This window comes from Theropithecus gelada, chromosome 1 (genome assembly GCF_003255815.1).
Source record: "Theropithecus gelada isolate Dixy chromosome 1, Tgel_1.0, whole genome shotgun sequence".
NCBI lineage: Eukaryota > Metazoa > Chordata > Mammalia > Primates > Cercopithecidae > Theropithecus > Theropithecus gelada.
This window is the reverse complement of record NC_037668.1, coordinates 211,518,784-211,536,445: the sequence shown is the minus strand read 5'-3', so window position 1 is coordinate 211,536,445 and position 17,662 is coordinate 211,518,784. Positions and strand designations below refer to the sequence as shown.

The following is a 17,662-nucleotide window of genomic DNA, read 5'->3' as shown; positions in this document are numbered from 1 at the left end:
ACAAAGAATATACGATGAAAACAGACCAAAGAAAATGACAGAACAGAGGAGAAAATTTCAACGCTATGGGAGAATAGTGGCACTACAGGCACCTAAAAGCTTCCTTTCTTCCCCCAACTTTTCAAATGTGCGTATAAAATTCTATAAACGTGGAGAAAGATGCAGGCTTCGATTATTCACAGAAACCTGGTGTTATGAGGGAGTTATGCATTTCCATCGCCTCACATCCAGCTCTTTTTTATTGCTGCATTGATACCAGGAGTGTTGGTGAAAATGAAGGTTCCCAGGCCCCACACCAGACCTGCTGAGGCAGGATCTATGCCCTGGGGCCCAGGAATGTTTGTTTTAACCAACTCTCCTGGGGATTTTTATGCATGTGGCCCTGGGTCTATAGTTTGGGGCCCAAGAATGTTAGTTTTTTTTTTTTTTTTTTTTTTAATACTTTATGTTGGAATGTTAGTTTTAACCAACTCTCCTGGTGAGTTTTATGCATGTGGCCCTGGGTCTATGGTTTAAGGAGCATCACTCCGCAGGATTCTATGAAGGTGCATTTGGAATGTTTGTTTCCTCCTTCCTTGAAAAGGACAGAAATACATGAGTGATTTTTAAAGACAGAATTGTGGCCCTGAGTGCTCTTACAAACAGCATTCCATGGACTCACTGGAGTCTTTCCTGCTCACAGGGAATCACACAAACGGAGGGCCACATGGAATGAAAGGAAAAGACTAGAATGGCAGCCCTGGGAGCATCTACAGTGATCACTGCCTGTGGCCTGAGGTCCTCGCCATCAAAGCCTCTCCATGGAGATGGCAGAATTAGTTCTGTGGCTCCTTGGCAATATGAGATTCTCCCTTGCGGCTCCCAAAGACAGAGTACAAGAAAAAGAGATGTAATGACAAACTGAAATGAAGGAACAGTATATGCAAACTATACATACTCGGCTTTTTCAGGTTCAGATTTGGTTTCTTCTTTTTCTTCCTTTTCTTCTTCTTTTGCCTTCTGTTCCTTGAATGAGTCAATGGGGGGGAAAAAAAAATCAGGATTACCCATCACCTTTGAATGAATTTAGGGAGCCATGTGACCATGTGTCAAACCATAACCTACAGAAGATACCCTCTTGCTTCCACCACGATAAAAGTGCCACGTGTTTTTCATTTTACGGGGCCAAACATCTCCCACTTCTTCTGCACACTGACCTACTGCACCAGCAGTAGGGACAAACTTTCTGGGACTCCTGTTTACTCTCTTTTCTCATTTCTGAAATACCCTTCTTTATCTTAAGCACCTACTAAAACCTTACTCATCCTTTGAGGCCAATTTAAGTCCTACCTCTTCATTCCTATCTAACTACTTTAAACTATACTGGCATTGCCATTCTCTCAAGATAAGCAACCCCTACTGCCCTGCCTATACTATTTAACAGTTAATCATTTTCTAGTTTCTTCATGTGTGTTAGTTTTATAAACTTTTTAAGGTAATTTGAAGGCAGTGACCCCATCTTACCTTTGAATTCCCTACATACCCAGTGGTGTCAGACACTTGGTAAATATGCCATATTTATGGATGGACTGTGGCTCTATGGACTAATGACTACAAAGAACATAAATGAAAACAGGCCAAAGAGAATCACAGAACAGAGGAGAAAATTTCAATTCTCTGTGAGGATAATGCCACTACAGGCATCGAAAAGTTTTCTTTCTTTTCCCAATTTTTCAAATATGCATATAAAAGTATATATACATATGTATATGTATACATATACATAAAAGTATATGTAGGAGAAAGATGTAGGCTCCAGTTAGGGTGGGTACTGAAGCTTACACCTTAATAATTTAAGATAATATAATAATTCATAAGGACTCAACACTAACTTTATCTACCAAAAAGCATTTCTCTTTGGAAATTCAAGTCACGTAGGTAACACCGTTCAGGCAGTAGCATGGAACCTGGTCTAATGATCATCTATTATACCCCCCTGAAGTCCAGAGAGAATGCTGCTGTGACTTAGAGATAAATTACCTGAAATTTTTCTTGCACCTCAGGCATGGGGACTGGGTTGCTCATGAGGTCACTGAGCCCAGCATTTGGATTATGAGGGATTAGTTTGTACTGTCCTCCTTCTCTCTTCAGATCCAGGCCAAAGATGTCCGAAAGAAGGTCACTCTCTTCTGTCAGCTCCTTTAAGTCGGTCAGATCCTCAGAGGGCAGGGCGGCTTCCAGGGTTTTCCTCTCTCCCTCCTCCCCATCTCCTCTAACCTCATCCTGAGTGGGGTCTGGCATGTTGGCTAAGAGTTCTGCAACTTTGATCTTTTTAGCACCTTCGACGAGGCTTCCCCCAAGCAGCAGGCTGCAAATGATGCGGAAAAAGCCTCTGAAAACGCTGGCCACGAAGTGCAAGAGGGTCATAAAAATACTCCAGTAGGATGAAAAGAAGGCCGTGACCATGTCCTTCACGGTCATCTTTTTGACTTTTTTCATCTGCTTCTTCAGGCTCTTCAGACTGAGCATTCGCATAAGGGTCAAGATATTGTACCTGAGCGCAAACAGGGCCGACTTGACCGTCAGAATGGAGAAGAAAGCCATTCTCGGCCCCTGCTCTTCCGGCCTCTCCTTCTCACTTTCTTCCTTATTCGCTGACCTCTCGTTCAAATCCGACTCTGAGATCTGAGCCGCCAGCTGCATTTCGAAGATGGTGTCCTCGCAGAAGTTCACAAAGAGTTCCATCTTCTCTTTTTCTCCTCCTTCATTGACCACATCAAAGATGAACTGTCGTTTGGACTCCTTGACCTGGGGCTTCTCCCACTGGGTTCGGCTAGACTCACTGATTTCAAAATAGACTCTCTCGATGCGTTTGGCGCTTCCCATGATTTCGATGCGGCCCAGAAAGGGCTGGAAATAATTCAGGACACTCTCGGCTAATTCTAGGAAAGTCTGAAGTCGGGTATCGTTGGGCATGTGCTCAGAGAGGTTTGTCAGAAGGACGGCGACATTGAAGCCGATGTCCTTTGCAGGTTCGTGGAAGCGTTTGACGAACTCCTCATAGTCAAGGGTTTCATTCTCATCCGTCTCCGCACAAGACAAAAGAAATTCCGTTTCTGACTGCGTGTAGTGCTTATGACTCTCCATCGCTTTGTGGAAGTCCCTCTTGGAAATGACTCCCTTGCCATCGGGGTCATATTCTTTAAAAGTATCAGACGACGTCAAATCTTTCAGTTTTAAGAACATGTCAAAAAATTTGAGAATCATCTCCACATTGTTGGAAGATTCCACAAGCATATCCACCATCTGTTTGCCAATCGTTCCGTTAACAACATTACCTGGTGGTAAAGCAATTGCATTTGTTTACAAGAAACTGTAACAAAATCAATGATCATAGAGAAAATAACAATATAGATCTTTAGTAACATCTGAATCAAGGATATGTCCTGGTTTATCGCTCACTCTATAAAAAGATAATTATTTATAAACTATAGTTTGAAAAGTGATTACACAAACATGCATAACGCTATTTACAAAGTAATTAGACTGACACACATAAAATGTTTCAACAAAAGTTGACATTTTTCCCCTCAAATTAATTAATCAAAGAAGCAACATGTTTTAGATAAAGAAAATGAGCCAAAGAGCCAGAAACTAAAATCAAGTTTCATATTAATAATAAAAATAAACATTTGCTCAGCCCTTTAGAGTTGAAAAGTCACTATCATAGACAATATCTGATTTAACGTTTATACGTAAGGCAGGTACTTTTTGTTAACCCTAATTTTACCGATGAGGAAATTGAAGTTCAACAAGACTAAATTAAAATGGGCCCATTGTGACTTAATTATTAAAGGTTAGTGCCAGGTCTTCAGACCAGATGCTGAGAGCAAACTGTATGCTTTTTCTAATTCATAATGGAAAGCACCTTTCTACATTTCTTCATGATTTGTGTTGCATAGTTAGAAAATGGCAGATTCCTGAACTACAGGATTACAGAGTGCTTTTATTCATTGAACAGAATGTGTGATATAACACAAAGACAGGCAGGAGAAGAAAGGTCGCTGGTCAGAGGTCCACAGAGTCAATCTGGGAAGCAGTAAGCACCGTGGTGGTAGGAGTGTGCGATCTGGAGCTCCATCGTTGGGTTTGAATCCAGGTTTGATGTGCTCGGCAATGTGGGCAGATTTCTTAGCCTCTGTGTACCTCAGTTTCCTCATTTGCAAACTTGAGTTAATAATACCATAAAACTCATAAACTGGTCACTAGGATTACATAAGTACTTAATCCAGTACCTGGCACATTATGAAGTTGGTTTTAAGTCACTGCCGTGGTTGCTGCTGCTGCAGTTATTATTGCTGCTGTTAGTATTTAACCCAAAATTTGAATCGGGGCCATGCATGGAAAAATGGATCCTGTGCTTAAAGGGTATAAAGTGGCTACTGTTGCTGCCAACTAAGGACTTTAAGCAAATGCTGCCACTTCAAAGTCCTAGCACGAGGCATGACAACTGCCTCCGTTAACTAAAGTGGAGTTATGCCATGTGTGGCAGACTCGGAGAGAAAATAGGAAGAAGTTAAGAAAAAGTGATAGGCACCGTAATACCGAACATTTTTCAGTTGTTTTGGTTGTATTTATAGGATTCCACTGAATTCTCACATCAATCTATCATTTCTATTTTGCAGAAGAGGAAGCTGAAAAAAGGGAGATGCAGCTGGTCCAAGGGTCATACCACCCAGAGGTAAGGAAGTCAGGATTTAAACTCTGGCGGTGGATTTGGAGCCCAAGCTCTTAACCACTATGTTTCCTGCCAGCTACAGAAAAAAAAAAAAAAAAAGAGAAAATTAAAACTGAGGCTTTGGTGGGGAGAACAAGACTACGGCTGCCAGCATCCTTGGGGGACAGAGGCTTTCCCTGCAGTGCCACGGCTTTAAGAACCCAAAGGAGTGACTCTGTGGTCTTTTCAAAGCAGCAGCTTACCCAGTTGGACATTATCCCAATGTCCGAAATCCCCACTGATTATGCAAGCAGCTTACACCACTGGAGGTTATCCAATGTGGATTTCAGATGTCCGAAACCCCCACCGCTTATGGACAAACACACTAACAAATAAAATATAGACTGTCTGGAGAGCTTACTTTTTAGGCTATCACTATGAAATGAAAAGTGTTGTTATAAAGTACCATTTTCATTCTGTAGATATGTAAACTGAGATATGCAGGATCTCCCTTTAAGAAAAAAACTATTATGAGAAAAAGAATAATAAGCCAGCAATAAATCCAAGACATCTACCATGTCTTAGTGTTATTTTATTCTATGCTACACTCTGATTCCATAAGCAAGCCCATGCTGATCCTTTAAATAAAATAATAAAGGGAATTTAAAAGTATATAAATCAAAACTACCTTCTAGCATGGACAGCAACATGACCACCATATCCTTCTGCAGATCCATTAATTCTTTTAAAAGTTCAATTTGACTGGAATCCTGAAAATATTAACATTGCATTTGAGATAATGCAAGAAAACTGTGCAGCAAGAACATCATAATTACTCTCACAGAAAGATACTGCTCTGGCAATAAATAGTAAGCACGTGAAGCATTATGGAACTAAAGGAGGGTCAAATATTAAAAATAGTTATACTTCACAATTAAAAAGTATTACTGATTTCAGCTAATGTTCTTTAAAGTATTTGTAGGCTAGGAACAGTGGCTCACGCCTGTAATCCCAGCACTCTGGGAGGCCGAGGTGCACTGATCACCTGAACTCAGGAGTTTGTGATCAACCTGGGCAACATGGCAAAATCCCGTCTCTACTAAAAATACAGAAAGTTAGCTAAGCATGGTAGTGCACACTTGTAATCTCAGCTACTCAGGAGGCTGAGGCATGAGAATTGCTTGAGCCTGGGAAGTGGAGGTTGCAGTAAGCAGAGATCACCCCACTGCACTCCAGCCCAGGTGACAGAGCAAGACTGCATCTCAGAAAAAAGAAAGTATTTGTACGGACAATGAACATATCTAGCAATAATATGAAAGAACCATAACAGTGATATATTCTCCAATGCCAAGCAAGACTCAAGAGCTTCTGCACATTTGACATCTATCTATCTTTTATTTGAAAAGCCCGCATTTTTTTCTTCTAACTTTCTAACTTCTTCTAGGTACTACTATGTAAAAATCAACTTCACATAGAAAAATATAGGCATATAAGCACCATAGAAGATAAACTTATAAATTTATTTGTTAGATAAATTAACCAAAAACCTACACAGGTATTACCTATTAGTACAACATTGTACTAATATTGTACAATGTATCTTATTTACCAATTTGATTAAGCTTTCCAATATTACTCTGGTTAAAATTTTGTTTTTGCTTTTGATTTTTTACCATAAAGAAACATTCTTTTTCGAAGACATATTGTGTCTAAACATCAGTATGCTTAGCTACAGTCCCTGGAAATACAGATCATACTTACATCTGCATAACTTTACATCTCATCTATTTTTTAAACTATTCTTTAAAAAATTTGTACAAGGCATTTTATTCAGATTTTGGTACATATGAAGCTAAATTCCTACTGTGTTGGGAGGATGAGACATTTTCTTTCTAAATAGCTGTTACGGAAACTATAAACCATGAACAGGTGCTAGGTAGCACCAGATGTCAATACCCTGATGGAAAAATATCAGGATGAGAACTCTCTTGTGAGGGTCTACATTTGGTTCATGTCGGTCTCCTTTACTTACCAAAATATCCCTAGTGATTAAATGAAAGACTAGAATTTCTCTACTGGGCTCAAGTCACCAATAACTCCATATTGACATTCTCTCCTTCACCAAACTCTAGCCAGGTACCTCTGGGCCCTCTTCTCAACTTGGCCTCAACTTTGGTCTATAAAGACTTGAACAAACACTAATATAGTTTCTAACTGTTCAAGACTGCATCTCTAGGATGAGCCCAGCCCTCCACTAAAGTACCTGCCTGGGAAAACGCGAGGTTGATTAAAAAATCGACTGTTCTAGACAACATCTAAGGATAAGGACTCTGGAGAAGGACAGAATCCTAACTTTGACAATTGCCAGTTAGCAGATATAGCTGGTCTAATCACATTTACACCAATGAACCTGTTGTAACTTTTCACTCCCCTGACTCTACTGAGCCCCTGTTCGCCCCTTCTCTAATCTTCATTTTCCCATTAATATTCCCAGTCACCTCTGCACAAATCAAATCGGGTTCAGTTTATGCTGAACTCTTTTTCCTTGTTGCAATAGCACTACTGATTAAAATCCGTCCTTATTCGTTTAACTAGTATCCAGCTTTCTTTATCTTTGACATTAAGATGTATCCTTACCACTTTTACTAGCGTCCAGCCTTGTTGATCTTTGACAATACATCCTGCATACTGTCATATGCAGGCCTGAGGGGCAGGTTCTTCACTTTACTGCAGAGACACAAGGCCTCAGGGAAGCGACCTGACCCACATGGGCGGAACAAGTCATGACAGCTCAGGAATTAGAACGGCAGCATTCTGTCTTTTAATCTGACATTCTTTCTTCTATCTGACCACCTGGCAAATGCCCACACTCTGAAGGTCTCGGGTTATACCATCAAAATTCACTGCATTGAAGAGACACATTCACAAGAACTTTTCTATTTGTGTATCTTTTTGTTTCAAATGAAACAAATCCAGCAGTGAGAAAACAAGCTGATATTTTTCAATAGGTTCTCTCAAGTTGACATTAAAACATGGTGGAAAATCTGTTTATTCTTCATTTGCTTATCCGTATAATAGCTACTTTTTCTCTTTGTCACAAAATTAAATACACTGGTTATGGGTAAACATCACCCTACTGAGAACATCTGCTTGTTTAAGACCCTATAACAAAATTATCTCCCTTGTAACAGATTATAAAACCTATTTCAATTATCTGTAAGGGGAAGGAAAATTCCAGTGAGCCATGGCCAGGAAGATGAAGCTTGGGAAATGTACAATGTTTGGGGACTCAACTGTTTCATTTCTCCATTACATTCAATTTCCTAATATCCTTTGTCTCAAATTTGAATAATGAATCCTATCTATTTTCAGGTTACATAATGTTTTTTATTTAAAAAAAAGTTCATGTAGAACAAAAGAGACATGACAAAATGATCTTAAAAAGACAAGTGATAAAGTGATTTTAAAAAGATAATGTTCCAACATCAAAAAGCACATTTAATTTGCTGATGACTACAGTCTCCAGTTTGTCATTTAGGAGAGAGGAAGGTAGTTTACCTGCGACAGCTTCATCTGCATATGGGCAAATACATGAAGAAAGCCGACCACAGCATCCCACAGCCTGCTGTGTGCCAAACTCTGTTGATTCCCAGTGCAAGGACCCTGGAGTGTAAACAAACAGCAATTATTCCTCATAATTTATTTGCCAAAACAAACTTCACAATAACGGGAAAAGTCGCCTTAGTGCTGACGTATCTCACTGCTAGCACATTATCTAAAAAGATAGGAACTCGAAGCGAAAGAAAGAGATACAGTGATGATAATAACCCTTAATAGATAAATACATTCCTCTTTAAAATGTTTAATGATTCCAAAAAAATTTCTCAAGGATTTTTATATTTTGTGAATCTTTTTTTTTTTTTTTTTTTTTTTCGTCTGGCTTTGATCTCTTCTATTTAGAGGAAAAAAATAAGGTCTGGGTGCTTTGGCTCTTCAGTCCAATCAATCAGTAGTCACCATTTTGTATTGAGAAGAATCTGAGAATATGCTTTAGATGAGAGCTGATTACCCTTTTACTCCTAAATAGTAACCTGGATAAAGCATTCACATAGAGAAAAAAATCCTCTTCAACATTTTCTAAATTGGACAACTGTTTTACAAATGGTGCAACCATTGAAGTGTTTTAAAAGAGTAATACTTGTTTATTAATTTCATGAATCCAGAATCCAAGACAATTGGAAGTGGTTCAAATAACTAATTGAGAGATCATTAGGCTGAGATGGCTCCAGTGTCTTGGGTTCCTCCCTAAGAAAACCAAATCCCAACTCAGTGTAAATTTAAGCTTAACCAATCAGAAACTGCCAACTAACTTCTAACTAGAGTTCACCAGTCAGAAACTGCCAACTAACCTCTAACTAGGAACTTTCCACTTTTACCAATCAAATCTCTTTGCTTGTCTTGCTTCCAGGAGCACCTTATAAAAGTGCCCCCACCCTTGGTGAAGGGCTGAACCATTAGTGTTCTGGTGTTGCTCAATTCATAAATAGTTGAATGCTCAGATAAACTTCGTAAGATGTTATTGTGCCTAAGTTTATCTTTTAACAAGCCTAACTTTGTTCTCTTAGCTGACACGTCTGAAGTACCAATACTTGAGTGGATCTGCTGTAGCAGCCAGACTGTTTTCTTGGAGCCGATTTCTATTTTCACTTTCCAGTGAAAAACTTCTACCATCATTCAGTTTTGTAAACCCATCTACATCAGTCATGAAAATAACAGGGATTTTACTTAGAAAGGAAAAAAGTACATACAATACTGTTAACTTCAAATTCCTTCATTCCTTTAGGCAAATAACAACTCATAATAACTTTAAATTGCAGACCACATAAAAACATTTCGGATCTTATGCTAGAAACAAGTGATTGGAAGAGATGGCCATATCCAAGATGCTGAAATAGAACTTTTTCCTGTCTCAGTATCTCTTGAGGCCCTACAGCTGAGATATTGACTATGTGTTCTCATATGATTATGAGAATGACATGTACCCACGTATTACAAAAGCAGTAGACTATCTGCAAAAGGGGTGACTAAAAATAGATCTTTCCACTCTAAGGATATAAAGGGGTTGGAGTTGAAAAGGGGGAGACTTTGGAGGGGGTTCTCCATGTGCTGAGCCTCTCCATTTCATTACTTCTGCATCCCCTTACAGCAAGTGAGAGAAGAGGCTCCAGGAGAGCCATCATGTGAGCTCAGTTTCTGTCTTCTGAAGTTGGGAAGCATAAGGTCTGGTATTAGAAAGCATGACAGACAGCATGTGACGAAAAAGATGTGTGTTTCTTATATGGACTACTCAGGAGGGGCCATTCTGCCCCATCTGAAATCAGTCTGAAATGGTGCCAGAATTCCAAGGTGGATGGGAGCCACCAGATGCATGAGGTCTGACGGAATAACTTTAAACTGGATGGGAGAAGAGTCATTTCCAGGCACTGGAGGACTAAGAGGGCCAGGCTTGCACGTTAGATGAAAAAATACAACACATCACAGCAGAGGGCCAGCTCCACGGTGCACTCTGGGATTACATGTGCCCATGGAGACCTTTCGTTCCTTTTACCTCCTCTCTCCCACAGCTCCAACCCAGAGGAAGCCTGGGGTTAACCAGGAGGGGAAAGGGAAAGAGAGAGAAGAACCTTGAGGGGAGAGAGTAAAAAAAGCGCAGATTGGACTCCCTCCAGAATGAACAATATCCAGATGGGAGTTCTTGCCCACACCCTCACTCCACGTTTTCCAGCTGAAAATGAGGCCCAAGAATGAGGGGAAGCTTTACTGAAACGAGACGATTTTTGTGACAAAGTGACTGACATGATTTTATTTATCTGAAAGTGGTCAGTGCACAAGATTCCTTCTTGTGGTAAAGAAATGGTCAACAGAGCAAGTCTGAAGGGACAGTGGTGAGAAGGAATCAGGTTATTTTAATCTGGAGGTCATTAAATCCAGTTCATTTAATGTACCAGATATAGTAGTTTTATAGTTTCCTTCATCCCTGGTTGTAATTAGTCCAAAATGGCTATTACAGCTCTGGTTTGAAAGCAATAGATCTTTAGGATTTTCCTGTGGTTGATGTTCAGTGTCAGTCTGGTATTCCAATGGCATATAAATGAGGGAGGATGAAAAGTGCAAGAGGCTATTAAGTGAACACTAGAAAGCCATTTTTAGGAATATAAACTTGTTTTTTCTTCAAGTCAGAAATAATTTTCTTCCTGTGATAGGTAAGGTTTAAATCAAAAGTTGAAGTATTACAAGGGGTTATGCTCTCGTGTAACCCCTAGGTGACCAAAAGTTGTCTGGCCAACCCTCACGTGACAGAGTCGCAAGCCCAGAACCAAAGTACCCATTTCTTCTTCTAAAACCCGAAACACACAGAATGTCCTTTCTAGGGCTTGCTCAACCTTAGGTCATCAGCTTCTGGGAGCTGTAAACTCCCTAGCCTGCTGCCTTGCATTCTTTTTCTCCTGATGTATGTGCCTGCAACATGGAAGACCTTTGCTAACTACCAGAAGGACCTGTGCCAAGGACACATCAAGCTTTCCCTCTTCTCAACAACTACCTCATGGTCTTACTCTAGGAACCTCGACAATACAACGTCCTCTTACTCAAACAATTCTTCCCCTTTTATTAAACTGGGATTACAATCTTACAGGTAATTCCATTTATTTCAATGGTGTTGGATCTCCCCCTTATATAACTTGCTGTAGTTAGAAATTTGAATAATAACGCAATATGCAATGCTGTAATCTAAAAGGCAGTCCAGAAGAAGCACGAGGCTAACGATAAGCTTATCTTCATGGTATCAATATTTATCAGCAGATATGCCACTAAGGCAAGCTTCTCTAAACCATATTTCACTAAATGTAATGTGGTAACTTGGATTGTATCCCAGAATTTTAAAAAACAAAGAACATGAATGGAAAAACTGGTAAAATCAAAAGAAAGTCGTAATTTAGTTAACAGGATGTGCCAATGTTAATTTCTTAGTTTTGACAAAAGTGCCATGAGTATATAAAACGTCAGCACTAGGGAAAGCTGGGTGAATCATATACAGAAACCCTCTGTACTATCTTTGCAACTTTTCTGAATACCTAAAATTATTCCAAAATACATATTTCACATATGATTGTTATTTTAAAATATGTCATATAAAAAAGTAACAAGAGAAGTTACTTGTTACTTCTGGGTTTTTTTTTTGGTTCTTATTGAACCAAGCATGATAAGCCATGTGACTTTATCCAATATCCTTTGCACATTCACGTAGAAATCCGTGTTCTATGACAACACCTAATAAAGAGTTTTGCACATAGTAAGAGCTCAATGGATGCTTCTAGCTTTCGATAAATTCAGGAATCTCAATTATTTTAGGAACCAAGAAATGCCCACTCTTAGCTGAAATGGCAGTTATATTTCATTTGGAATATATTATACAAATCATCCTGATTCCCATTTCTGCAAAATCCAGTGGCTTGCTAATGCCATCAGTCAATCCTGTTATTTATTCAGGACGTGACACATGAATGTTGTTGTACTGGTATCATTCTAGGCATGAATGCGAATACTAAAGCAATAATGAAAGCCAGGAGAGGTAAGGAAATGGGACTATGAGTAGACCAAAACTGACTGAAGCTTTCACTTTTATTTGATTTTAAAGGAAATGTTATTAGAATTATCAAGTGCGACTTTTCCATCTGGAAGTGCTGAAATACGGTTCCTCTTCCCCAACAAGGCAAAAAATAATACAGAAAGTGCCATGCTTCCAAGGGACCGAATGCAGAGGAGAGTGAGCCTAGAGGACGTCTTCCTACCTCTACAGCACTTACTCTTGGTTGGCTGTACTTGGCCATGAGTCATTTATTTACTGAAACAGCTGTAACTGTTAGGCTCCTGGGATACAATTTATTTTTAACTTAACCTTTCTTTTCCCCACAAGCTTCCGTTTAGTCTCACAAAGCCAATTATAAGTTTCTCCCTCCTGTTTTATCCTTAGCATGGGACACATCAAACATAGTGAATGATTGAGGGTAACATGGGCCACTGAGACAAGACAGAAAGGAAAGATGACTGGTCATCAGCAAAGTTTTGCTGATTGAAGAAAAACCCAGAATTTTATCAAATCTTAAAAAAAATCTGAAGTTAAGGCTAGAAGCTTAGTTCAAGGAGAACATAAAACAAATCGATGTAAAACAGAAAAGAATATTCTATATGGTATTTGGAATTTTATCTATAATATACATATGCGATGTTTTCAAACGCTCTTCTCTTTCTTAAGTTTCTATGAAACATCTTCCCACTTTTAGTGGAATACTAGAAAGAGTGGCTTAATGTTGTGCCTGCTCTCCCTTCCTTCCTTAATATTTACTAAGTGCTTAATATATATACCAGGCCCTGGAGGTGCAATAGAGCTACCATCACAGTCCATGCCTCTAAGGAGTTAACCATATCTCAACCTGCCAAATGGTGAAGCAATTTCATTCCATATAAATGCACATCTCAACCTAATATTTTAATTGTAGCAATTTGCAAAGAAACTCGGAAAGGGGTCAATAAGAGATATGGAAACTACTCTAGACATACTGCATTTTTCTGAGGAATTCAGTGCTACAGATAGCAGCTATGTTTAAATGTTTACCTGAATATACTCTGTAAGAGTGTTAAAGACTTGTTTTGCCACTTGAATAGCTTTGGAGAAATTCCGTTGTCCTTGTTCATCAATAACATCTTTCCCAGAGTAATACCAGTAAAAGTCACTAATTGATTCCTGGGAAATAGAGATGATATTGTTTATTATTCAGTCACATTCTAAAGTTACCATTGACTAACCAGTCTGGGACTCTATGCTTGAGAAGTATTTTAAATAATAGATATGGTAGCAAACAAAAACATCTGTGAATTAAATATCATTCTTCAATGATTTTCCTAAACATACAATATGGGAACCTCCTTCTTAGATATAACTAACAACTGAAGAGAAGACCAGAAGAAAACTTAGCTTTGAAAATTACTGTCTGGTAACCCTGAACTTCATAAACATAAGAATTCATTAAGACTGGAGCATATTTATCCATGAGCAAAGTTAGATGTTTACTATGTGAGCACAGAAAATAGATGAATCATGGAATAATCTTTTTTGGGGTACCGACATCTGACCTCCTTTTTCTCCAACAAAGCCAGTAACATTTCATCAGTGAGAACTTGCTGATATCCATGGCTTTTGCACCTGTCCCTGAGAAAACTGGCTGGATTGCTTGTAAATACTAATCATTATAAACAATTATCTAAATAAGATCAATCTCTATAAACCAGATGTATTTAACAATAACGTACATTTTAAAGAAATGTTGGTTGGATAAGTAAATAATCCAATTTAGTTCAGCCTGTGAACTACGTTTGGGTTTTCAGACAATTTTTAAAATTGCAAATGTGTTTTCAGCAACACTTCTTGGTGTACTGACTTCAAAATGGACCTTCCCCCACCACATTAAGCTTTCAGTTAGCAAAAAAGGTTGTGATGTTACACACTCAAAGATTAAGGAAAAAGCTGAAAGTCTGCATTTATAGTTTTTAAAATACTGTGCTTGGTTTGGCTTATAAATAAAATGAGGGGAAAAAAAGTTGTAAAGGGCTCTCATTATTTAAGAGGCCTACATCTTCAATTCAGTTTGAGTAACATTCTCAAATATGATCAAAATATCAGAGATTTTTTAAGCAATGTGGTATGAAAATTAATGCAAATATTAGGACATCTGAAAAGAAGTGACCTTAGACTGTGAAATTTCAGTATATGGTAGTAGTTACAAAGCCTTTCTTTCCTATTCCTATGAATGTTCCAAACATTCTTCCCCAATTTGTCTAACAACTGTAGAAGAAGGAGCAGAGTATAAAAGTGCTTTATAAAATGAAAATGACTTTAAAATACCATCAAGCTAAAGAAACGGAGGGGAAGAATCTCTACTTACAGAAATAAAATATGAGCAAAAGTAGGAGGCAGGATCAGGAGTGGAGATAACAGTGGCAGTTTTGCTCTAAGAATTGCTGAGAGATTGTGATCAGAGATAAACGATCTCAAAAACTCCTTTCTAGTTACAAACCAAAATACATTAAAACTCTGCCGTATTGTTTCAACATATCAACCCTTTTAATTTGTTACTAATATAGAAAGCAACATACCTGAACTCTCAGTAGGTAGTCTACAGTGGAGATGATTATGTTGACAGTTGTATTATTGCCAGTCTGAGTTCTCAGATAATTCTGAAAATCTATGCAAGATAAAAAAAAATGTTATTAATGCTTGCTCAGAAGTTCAAATTGAGTTATTCTAAGAACTCCAAAGGCAAATGTTTTCTGCGGCAAAATCATTGTGGGTTAGTGCAGTGTTTTTATCTAATAGTTTTAATATGAAAATAATTTATATTTTCCATAAAAAGTGATCACCCCAAAAGAGTATCTGCGTGCTCCATAGATGATCAATATTCAATTTTTGTCTCAGATGTTTCTAATATCAGTTTCCTTATTCCTAGTTCTAGAGCTCTGGGCAAATGAATGACTGAAAAAGGTTGCTATCCTTGAGGATATAAGAAGGAAATTATTTATTCATTAATCACTTACTCCTCAGTACTGTGCAAAGTGCTGGGGTCAGCCAAGATAAAATTAAGACAGAGTTCCTGCCTTCAGGGGTGCACAAGCCTGTTAGAGAGTTAGATGTGTAAACAACTAATGGAGATACATTATGTTAAGTAGTACAATGAAGTATGTGTACACTCAAAGTAAAGACAGGTGGTACAAAAGAAATAATGCTCTATATTACTCTATAACTATTTATATTTTTCATAAATCATCTTTTTTTTTTTTTATTGAGAGACAGGATCTTGCTGTGTTGCCTAAGCTGCAGTGCAGTGGGGCAATCACAGCTCACTGTAGCCTCAAACTCCTGGCCTTGAGCAATCCTCCTGCCCCAGCCTCCCATGCAGATGGGACTATGAGCACGCACCACCATGTCTGGATAATTTTTTAAATTTTTTGTAGAGATGGGGGTCTCGCTATGTTTCCTAGGCTGATATTGGACTCCTAAGTTCAAGCAATCCTCCTCCCACCTCGGCCTCCCAAAGTGTTGGGATTACAAGTGAGGAACCGCGCCCAGCCTCATGTGTCTTCCCTAACATCAAAATAATTGATAAGACTCAAGTGAAATAGCTATCCAAGGACTGTGAAAGCAGGGAAGCAATGTATAAAATGTCCCAGTGCCCAATGCAGAGACATGTTCTAGAACAATTTGTTGTCTCTAGAATGATGCATAATTGGAACTAACAGGTTCCTGTTATTACTGGCTTGAAAACATTATTTATGCCTTAGTAGCATCAGAAGTTTTGGGGACTCACAAACCTGAGTTGTGTCCCTCACAGAGTAGCTGCAGGAATCGGAAGAGGTCACAGGTAAACTCATCGTCCTGTAGAACCTTTTCTCCTGCGGGAAGTCCAGAGGGATCAGACATTACCAACCACCCCAGGCTGCCCCTCCCTTTCTGTCCCCATCTCCATACAACTTGCATGTTGATCTAGCATTGTTCTGAACCAAAAACAGTCACAGGTCATAGCCACTTTGCTATCTGAAGCTCATAAGATCATGCGCTTGGCAGATAGACGCTCTTTTTCTTTGTAAGAAAAGAAGGTTTGAATTTTAAAACTCAGACTTCTCTGTTAAAAGTAGCAGCATGGGATTGGCAACATTTTACAAACGACCTAAAGGCTTAAACTTTGCTTCTTTCTTTCTTTATGTTCTTGTATTTGGCAAGGTGTGCATAGAAGGGACCTTTCTCTGCATCTCAAGGGACCTTTCTCTGCGTCTCTCACGCAGGTTAAATTTGCTTTGTACCTGGATTGTGGCCAAATGATTCAATGGAAAGTATTCTGTGTATCCAAAAAAGCAGGGCCAAGAGTTTCTTTCACTAAAAAAATAATTCATGGATTTTTGTGAAAGCTGTAAATCGCTAGAAAATTGTTGATTAACTTGTTTTAATTAACTTTGTTATCAGGCTGTCTACTGAATTAAAAAGAAAAAAGGAAAGATTTCTGAAATCTAAAATAGAGATGTGACTGGTTTGAGCATTACTTCCATAGGAGGAGGAAATGGCGAACAACCTTAATTCTAAATATGAAACCAAAAGAAAGACTTTGGTGGCTCGTGTTGTGAGAGCTAAAACTAACAAAGAAAAGGTGAAAAAAAAGGCATCCCCTAGTTACAGAGGTTTCTCTGCATCATCCAACACGTATTTTGGGGGCAAGGAGAAAAACCTCATTAAAGGGCTCAGTTTACTTATATTTCAATTTAAATGTCTCGTGATCACAAGTTATTTTGAAAGCAAAAACACAAGGAAAGAAACTCAGAACAGCACCACACAAATGAAGCTGATTTTCAAAACAGAAAGTGTCCGTGGGGAAGTAAAACAAACAAACAAACAAAAAAGTTCCACATTACGAGCACCTGCTCCAAAATCTAAATTTGTTTAAAAGCAAAAATGACAAGATAGCCAGTGAATGAATGGACTAAAGTATTTTAAAAAATGAGAACTTTTTACAGAATGGAAATACTTTGGGTTGAGAAAGAAAACGATGCAATGATCGTATGTTTTACTTTAAGTGAAATCATGAATGATCACAGCGACAGAGAGCTGATGGACTTACCAGTCCGCAGTCTGTGACTTTCAAAGTGAGAGGCTTCATATAATGGTAGGGTTAGGAAGCAAAACCATTTTGAAAACTAATATAAACATTAAAAAAAGTACATAAAATCACTGTACTCATTTCCCTGTTAGCCCACAAGATATGAAATTTGGTGACTACGCTACAATCACCAAGTATGCAAATCAGACATTGTGGCAAGTTTAAGTGTTACAGGCACATTGTTGTGTTGAATCTCCCATAGTTG

General features: G+C 38.6%; 1 protein-coding gene across 1 annotated transcript in view; it reads right to left on the bottom strand.

Annotated features, from left to right (window-relative positions):
• RYR2 (ryanodine receptor 2) overlaps positions 1–17,662 on the bottom strand; it is a 634,673-nt gene that overhangs the window by 44,811 nt on the left and 572,200 nt on the right. Inside the window, exons 87-93 of the mRNA XM_025401874.1 lie at positions 16,121–16,201; positions 14,909–14,997; positions 13,371–13,499; positions 8,255–8,359; positions 5,385–5,466; positions 2,020–3,317; positions 938–1,005 (exon numbers count right to left, since the gene is read on the bottom strand). Coding sequence (XP_025257659.1) covers positions 938–1,005; positions 2,020–3,317; positions 5,385–5,466; positions 8,255–8,359; positions 13,371–13,499; positions 14,909–14,997; positions 16,121–16,201 — 1,852 coding nt within the window. The remainder of the gene's footprint in view (positions 1–937; positions 1,006–2,019; positions 3,318–5,384; positions 5,467–8,254; positions 8,360–13,370; positions 13,500–14,908; positions 14,998–16,120; positions 16,202–17,662) is intronic.